Source organism: Musca domestica, unplaced genomic scaffold (assembly GCF_030504385.1).
Source record: "Musca domestica strain aabys unplaced genomic scaffold, Musca_domestica.polishedcontigs.V.1.1 799, whole genome shotgun sequence".
In the NCBI taxonomy this organism is placed as follows: domain Eukaryota; kingdom Metazoa; phylum Arthropoda; class Insecta; order Diptera; family Muscidae; genus Musca; species Musca domestica.
In genome coordinates, this window is record NW_026712408.1 from 8,832 (window position 1) to 17,970 (window position 9,139).

The 9,139-nt window shown below is 32.0% G+C and overlaps 1 protein-coding gene across 1 annotated transcript; it reads left to right on the top strand.

Annotated features, from left to right (window-relative positions):
• The first annotated feature begins 1,016 nt into the window (after positions 1-1,016).
• Positions 1,017-5,562, top strand: LOC131806551 (uncharacterized). The gene is made up of 4 exons (XM_059130755.1): positions 1,017-1,144; positions 1,261-1,403; positions 5,149-5,363; positions 5,433-5,562. Exons 1-4 carry the CDS (start codon positions 1,032-1,034, stop codon positions 5,448-5,450), a joined length of 489 nt encoding a protein of 162 aa, XP_058986738.1. The 5' UTR covers positions 1,017-1,031; the 3' UTR covers positions 5,451-5,562.
• Positions 5,563-9,139: the final 3,577 nt, after the last annotated feature.

Genomic DNA, 9,139 nt, shown 5'->3' on the forward strand with positions numbered 1-9,139 from the left:
TATTCGGTATTTTGATGATTTTAGCGACATTTTTCACCGGAATTGTTTCAAATTTCGTATTTAATTTTCGCAATGGGTACTACAATCTACAACAGAAAATTGCCTATGTAGGTCCATATTTTCGGATAGCCCCCATATAAGTTCGGCCCGGCCTGCTTATTTACGTGTTTTTACTTTAATTTTACGTATTCTTCAATAGATGTAAAATAACCCTCTCTATAAAACAAAACTTAAAACTTTTATTTTATTAGTTAATTTTTTAAAATTTCGTTGAAAGTTTTTTTTTTAGTTCAACATGTTTTCCCTAGTAAAGTTTGACAATGACGGTGACTATGTTGTCAAAACAAAAGACGTGAAACATCACAATTCCGACAATTGTATTGTAAAGTATAAAGCCTGTTCGTACTCCGCAATTTTCATTAAAGCTGACGGTAAGTTAATACAATTTAATATACAAAACATATTCAAATATTTAAACCGTTTTTTAAATAAGAGTATAAATTATGTGTCTCTGCGACACATTGGTTTCCATGACATGCCTGTATATTGTGAAATCATGATAATAACTTTTTTTTCATCGCATGTCCTTGTCAGCATGCAGAGAGCATGAAAAATTATTGTTAAAATATGCAAAAATGATTTTTAAGAAAAAAAAGGTGAATAAAAATGATATAATTTTCAAACCCGCGTCGGAATTTTATAAATATTGCTCGAATTTTATTTCCAAAAATATTTGTAAAATTTCTGAAACAAATTTCGCCACAAAATGGAAAAAACGATCATTTAGATCGTGCTACTTTGTCCAAAAAATGAATAAAAACAATCTTAAAGCATCAGAGGCGCCATTTTTTGCCATTAATTTTCATAGATAATAAAGAAAATCTTGAAGAGAAGAAACAAAGTGAATTCCAAGAATTCCTGCGAGCTGTGGTCGTGCTTATCAAAATATTTTACCGTCGACAACGTTATACATGAAAGAGTATATAAAAAATCTACCTCCACTAGGATCAAACAGATCAGATATAGAGCCTATGTCTTCAGTCACTATACATGGTGAAAATAACGCATCGGATTCGGAAGAGAATAATACGACAGATTTTTCATCTTTTGAAACTGTATCAAGAGGACAATTTGATTTATCAAGGTAAGCATACTTAGCCCAAAAACCATAAGTTTATGGGAGAAGCAAGAAACGTTTTAAAAATAAAACTAAAAATATCTATCAAAAATAATTGACACTAAATATTTTTTTTATTATAGATTATTTAAATTCTCCTTGATCACATATGACGATTCAGAATTTTGTGTCGTAAATTCCAAATCTATAACACAAATCCAAGGAGATACGTGTGTGGTGAAATGTAAAGGCGGAAAATATGCAGCTAAATTAATTTCGACTAGCGGTAAGCTAACAAAAATAGCTATATAATTTTTATAATAGATATAATTACTGTATATTGAAAAATCATGGTGATGATGCAATTATTAATTAATCCTAGCATTGTTTTTTTGGAATCAAATTTGATTTCAAATATAGAAATATATATTTGGGGAAAGTTTGAACATAGTATATTTTTGTAGATGACAAATTACAACTTTTTAAACAAAAGCAAATAAAAGTAAATGCAATTTCACCGCCGGAAATCAAAAATAGTAATTCGGAAGAAAAATCAAAAAATAATTCAGATCCATCAGAAATTTTTTCATCAACGGAGCTATTAGAAATATCAATGGACTTAAATTGTCCATCTAAAGCATATATTCAAAGTTTTACTGTGGAAATATGCACTGAATGGGAGAGGTCAACAACTGATGAACCAGAAAACGAAGTTTGGGAAACTGTAGCAATTAATTCTTTGGGGTTATCTGAAGAAACCCCACGAAAAGAACAAGGAATAAAAAAGTCACAGCCATTGTCATCAGCTGACATATTAAAAGAATCGTCTTTGTGCACAATATCTAATAGAAATTATCCTGAAGAATATATAGAAATGCAGAATATTAACCTTAGCTGTATAAAAAACTCGACCGCAATTGAACCCAAAGTAACCAATAATACTTTGTATACCACGGATGCAACCAAAACAAATTCTACAATTGAAACTCAATCATAAGACTTTTCGTCCGATTGTCTACCACCTGACTCAAATGGTATGGTAATACACAACATTTCTGGTTACACATCCGTAAAAAACCCAAAAAAACTACAGGAAACAGGATCAACTAGCGGAATTAGGTCGCCGCTATTGTCATGGGACAGATTAGAAGAATCGTCATGGAGAGCAATATCTAATAGAAAGTCCCCTGAAATGCGAACTACAGATCAATTCCACTTCGAAAACTCAACGGCAATTGAACCACAAGAAACCAGTGACTGTGTAGGTTTTACGGATATAAGCACAATAAATTCTACAATCGAAACTTTGCCAGGAAACTCTACGTCAGAATTTCTACCCCGATTCTAGCAACAACAACAATAGCACAAATGTGAGCTTCTTCATAGAGGCTATACCTAAACCAGTAAAAGTCGATGTTTTGACAGTACCATTTCCAAGCAAAAATCAAAACAACATTTCTGTGTGTTTTGCAAAACCTTACAATGTAAGATTGCTCGACACTTTTTTTGAGGCACAAAAATTAGAATATGGTTTAAAATGGAAATGGCCTTACCAAAAGGAAACCGAAAGCGCAGAGAAATATTTGATAAGCTCCGAAAAAAAACGAGATTTTATACATAATACCGCTTATGATAAAAATACAGGTTCACTTATCGTTACAAGACGACAACAATCAGAACCATACCATAAAGCAGACCACGTATGCTGCGTCCACTGTAAAGGGTATTATAGCATCACTTCGGCAAGAGCTCATATTAGTAAATGCTCTAATAAAAAAAAATAAACTTAACAATTTCATTGAAGGTAGGAAAATCACTCAATACGTACACAAATTGGCAAACACAGAAATGAAAACAGCGATTTTTCCCGTTCTACGAAACGATGAAATTACACAGGCCATTCGGTATGACGAACTAATAATTAGATACGGCAAAAGGTTATCCGAAAAGTTACCTGATATTCACCACCATGATCAAATCCGAGCGAACATGAGACTCTTGGGTCGATTCAAAATTGAGTGCATAAAATTACATCCTGAAACAAAAGGAGTTGAAGGAAAATTTTAAGCCACATTTGTTTGATATGACAATTGAAGCATTACGCAAAACTGCAAAGTGGGAGTTTGGTCGGCGGTTTTCTACTCCAGCAGTTGCCACCAACTTATCTGGTTTGATAAAAAAAATGTGCGAACATACAAAAGAATGAGTTCATAAAAAATCAAAATATTGATATGAAAGACCTTTTGGACAATTTCGTTTCATTGTGGGTTGAAGAGACTCCCACTCAAATAAATAAAACAGCTATTGAAGATAGAGAAAACAAAAAAAGATCTAAGAAAGAAGATTTGCCAAACAAAAAAGATATCAAACAACTTTATGATTTTCTAAGAAACAAAATGGTATATTCTATAGCTACATTAACTAAACAATTTATCTTTGATGATTGGAAAAATCTTTTGGAAACTACTCTAATATGTCTACAAGTGTTCAATCGACGACGAGCAAGTGAGATCGCGAGAATAACTATTGAAAACTACAATAAGAAGGAAACTATTACTGACAATATAGAAGCTGGATTTCTTGATAATATTTCTAACCAATCTTTTGAATTCGCTAACAGTATGTAAGAATTACCCTATGAGGCAAATTAGGACGTACTGACAGCATATGCTGGATCCTTTAAGTAGAAAGGCAGTTGACCTTATATTAAAGCATCGCAATAGTGCTGGAATTCCGAAATCAAATCACTATATTTTCTCGGCTCCCGGATCATCAGCAATATCAAAAAAATATATAAGAGCTTGCCCGTTATTACGCTAGTTTGCCTTACAGTTTGGGGCCACTATTCCTCACACATTAAGAGGAACTAAATTAAGGAAGCATATAGCAAAGTATACAGCTTTGCTTAACGTTGAAGAAGCCACAGTGGATATACACAAAAGTATTTATAGAGTATCGGTACCAATGGCGGGAATCACTACAGTGTCCAAGATTTTGCTGTCAGCTGCTGGTTGTAGGAATGAGGAAAACTCCGAAAATAATAGTTTTGAGAATCTTCATGGAATATCTTCCGAATCTGAGTCATCATCTGATAAATCAGACAATATTACATATGGCGCACATTTGTTAAAAAAGAAAAATAGTAGTAAGTATAATAGGAAGACTAGTAGTTCCTACAGTAATAAACTTGATAGTAAGTATATTGAGTAGAAACTATAACTAAGTTTGCGTAGACATATGTTTCAAAATACATAAAAATACATATAAATACATAAAAATAATTTACCGAAAACCATGACCAAAATCAAATGCATTATGATCTAGCTTTAATTTTTTTGTATTCATGATTTTATATTTCATTTCACTTAACCCTCCTACTGATTATTAATGTGGCCTTGTTGGTCCACTCACAAAATTATTTAAACAGTACAAATATTTTTTTAGATTATGCTACCGGCACTTTCAAACTCCCCAAATTGTCTTATTTAAAATCCAGTAAAGATTTGATATCATGGCCGATTTGACATTTTACAGATTAATCACTAATGCAATAATAATTGACTGTTCCAGAAATGCAAGAATGTTAAATTTTTTAATACGATAACCTCTTTACGATATCGGAAAAAGTTGCAAAACTAGTAGATTCTTGCAGGTTCTGGAACAGAGCCAATAAAAACTATTTTTTCTATTATATTTTAAATCGGTTTGTTGTTTCCAATATATATAAACAGAGTACATTACTTGTTTTAAATATTTTTATATTAGATTTTCTAATCAAAAATAAATTTGGAGTACATATTTGTTTGCATAATTTATATTGCATTTGGTTTTGTTTTGGTCAGGTTTTTCGTGTGAAATTTTTCACTGTGCTATGCCCAAAAAAATGAATGCTAATGAAGAAAGATAAAACTGTTATATTCATAAACGACTTTAATTTTTTGTTCGCATTCATTTTCATTTGACATTATTAAATAGGATGTTTGTTACATCTGTTTTAGGCTTATGAAATGAATATAGTGTAATTTTTACAGATACTTCTTGCGGAAAAACAAAAAAATGCCGGTGGACAATCGATGAGCAAGAAGCTTTGACTGCTGAATTTGGGGATATTTCTTCAATGGAAAAGTTGCCATCTCTCAAGGAGTGCATGAGGGTCGTGTCTGAAAATGAAGTGCTACGCTGCAGAACCCCAGCACAAGTAAAAACGTTTATAGACAACAAACAGAAAAAAGGCAAAAAAATTAAGGTTGATATTAATGATGACATTAATGATTTTAATAAAGATATTAATGATGAAATTTTTCTTTCATTACAGCAATCTCTTCAACAATAATTTTCCAAAACCCTTTTCGGGTAGTTATTTTACAATGCAATCTTGTTAAATTAATATATGCACAATGTGCACTAAATCTTGTATTAATTTCATATTGTAGATACAAAACATTAGACCAACAATTTTTCCATTAGGTCTTGTAGTAAATTATTATACACATTATAATATAATTATAAATGTATACTTATATAAAAATAAGTCATATAATTTAATACAAACCGCTTATTTATATAAACTTCAAATGTTTATTTAAAATTAAGAGTGTAATAAAATTGCACTATAATTCTAACTGTATTATAAATATATAAAATATTAATAATATCGAAAGAAAACACTTTATATAAATCATCATATGAATTTTACACGTTTCTTTAAATTAAATTAATTTGTTTAAATTTATGTTTGCAATAAAAATAGTGTTTATATGAACAACTGACAATTACAATATATACAGTTGATTTTCACATATTTCATTATTCAGGAACTGATAAATAGAGCAATATCCATCATTAGAAATTGTGAGAGTCTACTGTACATTTGAGAACTTTTATTTTGTTACCTGTAAGTGTTGATTTTTTAAGTATTTTTCCGAGCAAATAATATATAAAAGTTTGGAATTTCTTATTGTACAATCAGTTTCTATAACAATTTACTTAGAATCAAAAAATACTCCGTTCCAAAACTTGAGCCTAATTCATAATAAAAATAAAATTCCGTTGTCTACTGATAACCTACACAACTTTTCTACACGCGGATCAAAATTCATTTGATTATCCTAATCCTAAATTATTATCCTAATAATAATTTCATGAGAAGGTTGAAAAACATTGAATTGACAGTAATTCCTAAGTTATTCAGAAAAATGTTTTTTTGATCCTAATTTTCATGATTAATATTTCTCTACCACAGAAAACATAGTAAATCAAAGGACAGGGAGTAAAACATCATTGACGGAGATGTTTGTTATAACGATATCAAAGTAGACACTAAAATCAAGGCAGGTTAGAAAATTTTTACTTAGGCCCCTTCTATAACCAAGAAAAAAACGTATACAGTCTTCATTACAGAAGACGACAACAAATGTCATATTATATACAGAAGAAAAAGTTTAAAAGTTTTAGAGAGGAAAACGCAAGTTGTATTTTTTGCAAAAGAACGAAGTAATAGTAGCCTTCTAATTAAAAGAAGATTGTCTGTTATTTGAAATTCAAGGTTTCTTGGGTCTACATGCCCGTTTATTATTGTCGCGCAATAACGCGTTCATTCATTCACGCGTTGTCTTAAAGCATTTTATAGTGTGCGAGCACATTTGCATACCGAATGGACTCTAATTTTGCATTTAAGGGGTCTACTTAGCAACATATGTCCAAATTTTGGTGTATACGTCTTAAAAAGCGACGAAGTGAGAAATGCTAATTTTTACATTTGGGGGAAGACAATTCGACATGGGTAAGTTAAATAGTTAATGTTTCATGAGTATACAACATTCCAGTCAAAACTTGTGGACATAGGTCCAAAATTTGCCATAGACCACAGAAAGCGCGCCAAAAACTTGAACCATTGTTTCAAAGTATTTTCCAGTGTGTGTGTGCATATTTGCATTTTGCAATTTAGCATGGACATATTAGTCCAATATTTTGAATTGTTCATAACGCTTATCTGTCTGTTGTAATCACGCTATCATTCAAAAGAAATATAAATTTGAACACATTTGTATTTTGCCAGAAGGGGGTTAATTTCGTAAATGAGCCATGTAGATAAATATTTTCATATATCCTCCATATGCTGCAGAATTGAAGTGCTAGTGATTCAAAGTGGCGGGGAGAAAACATTGTAGTTGATATTGTTAACAAGAAATCTGCTTAAATATCGTCCATAATGACATTATAAAGAAGTGAGACATTCAGTATTTTGCTACGGCTTTCCACAGTTGCTGCTAACTGTTGATCATCGAGAGTCTATTAGAGTATGGTGGAAGCTTTTTATATGAAAAGTTCAAACATAGTAATCATCAAAATACCAAATATCGGAAGATTCCGTTATATGGGGTCCATAACAAAACGCTGACCCATACATACAGTGATCCCGATGTAGAACTATTATGACCTACAAATACCAGTTTTTAGACAAAGCTGCGAAAAAATGTGACAAAAATCATCAACATACCGAATCGGGACGTACCGACCTAAAAATAACTGTTTTAGAAAATGTGACAAAAAACATCAAAATACCGAATATCGGGAGGTGCCGCCACCGGATTAAGAACCCATTACGAACAAACAAAAATCATCGTAATACCGAATATCTGGAGGTAAAGTTGTATGGGGGCTGTGCAAAATCATGGACCTATACATACAATGTTTCGCCACCGTAGCTGGAGCCCACTATACAAATACCAATTAGACAAATCCGTACCAATTTTTAGACAAATCCGTAAAAAATGTAACAAACCCGTCAAAATACCAATATGACCTACAAATACCGATTTTTAGACAAAGCTGCGAGAAAATGTGGTAAAATCATCAAAATACCGAATATTGGAATGTACCGTTATATGGGGACTATACAAGATCGTGGACCTATACACATAATGTTTCTAAGCCGGAGCTGTAACCCATTATGACCAACAAACACCAATTGTTAGAAATACCGAACATTGGAAGGTACCATTACATGTGGGCTATACCAAAACATAGACCGATACATCTCATTTTCAATACCAACCATTCTAAACACAATATAAATTGGTCTGAAGAATTTGAAGCTCTACATAAAATAATGTGGCTGTATCGGTATTTCAACAGACAGAATTTTGTGCTGATTGTGTATAAATTACCCCATAAAGAATTTATACACAATCAGCACAAAACATATCTAAATATTCTACGACGAATATTTAGATATGTTACAAACGGAATGACTAAGCTAATATACCCTCTTTTCTAAGGTGGAATGTGTAATAAACAATATAAGGAGACAGGATGTGCTATTGAATACGGAAGATATTTTGTAGAACGCTCTGAATATACTACTCTGAATAATATTTGCAATTCAAATTTTACAATTACAAATTTTTCAATTCGAAACGCGAACTCAGTTATTTTCCACCAAATTATAAGTACGACGGTGCTGAATCCTGTGATAGGCTGTTATAACTAACTTGTTTGCAGATTTAGCGGTACCTCCCGATATACGGTATTTCGATGATTTTTGCCAAATTTTTCAACGGATTTGTCTACAAATTAGTATTTGTAGTGCATAATGGGTTCTAGTTTGGGTGGCGGATCATAGCATATATGGGTCAGCGTTTTGTTATGGCCCCCATAAACGGTAACTTCCGATATGTTTGTATTTCGATGATTTTTGCCACATTTTTCCACGGATTTGTCTAAAAATTGGTATGTGTATTTCATAATGGGTTCTAGATATGGTAGCGGATCATAGAATATAACGAGTTCTAGCTCCGGTGGTGAAACATTGTATGTATAGGTCCATGTTTTTGTATAGCCCCCATATAACAGTATCTCCCGAAATTCGGTATTTTGAGAAATATTTTTAAGTTTTTCTCGGATTTGTATAAAAATGGTTATTTGTAGGTAATAATAGGTTCCAGATCGTGCTTCGAAACATTGTATGTATAGGTCCATGTTTTGGTATAGCCTGCATACAACGGTACCTCCCGATATTTG

Excerpts from the sequence above, each read along its gene's own strand:
- LOC131806551 (XM_059130755.1), top strand. The coding sequence starts at position 1,032 with ATGTCTTCAGTCACTATACATGGTGAAAATAACGCATCGGATTCGGAA. Across the intron at positions 1,145-1,260 it reads GGACAATTTGATTTATCAAG|ATTATTTAAATTCTCCTTGA; the intron begins GTAAGCATACTT and ends TTTTTATTATAG. Across the intron at positions 1,404-5,148 it reads TAAATTAATTTCGACTAGCG|ATACTTCTTGCGGAAAAACA; the intron begins GTAAGCTAACAA and ends TAATTTTTACAG.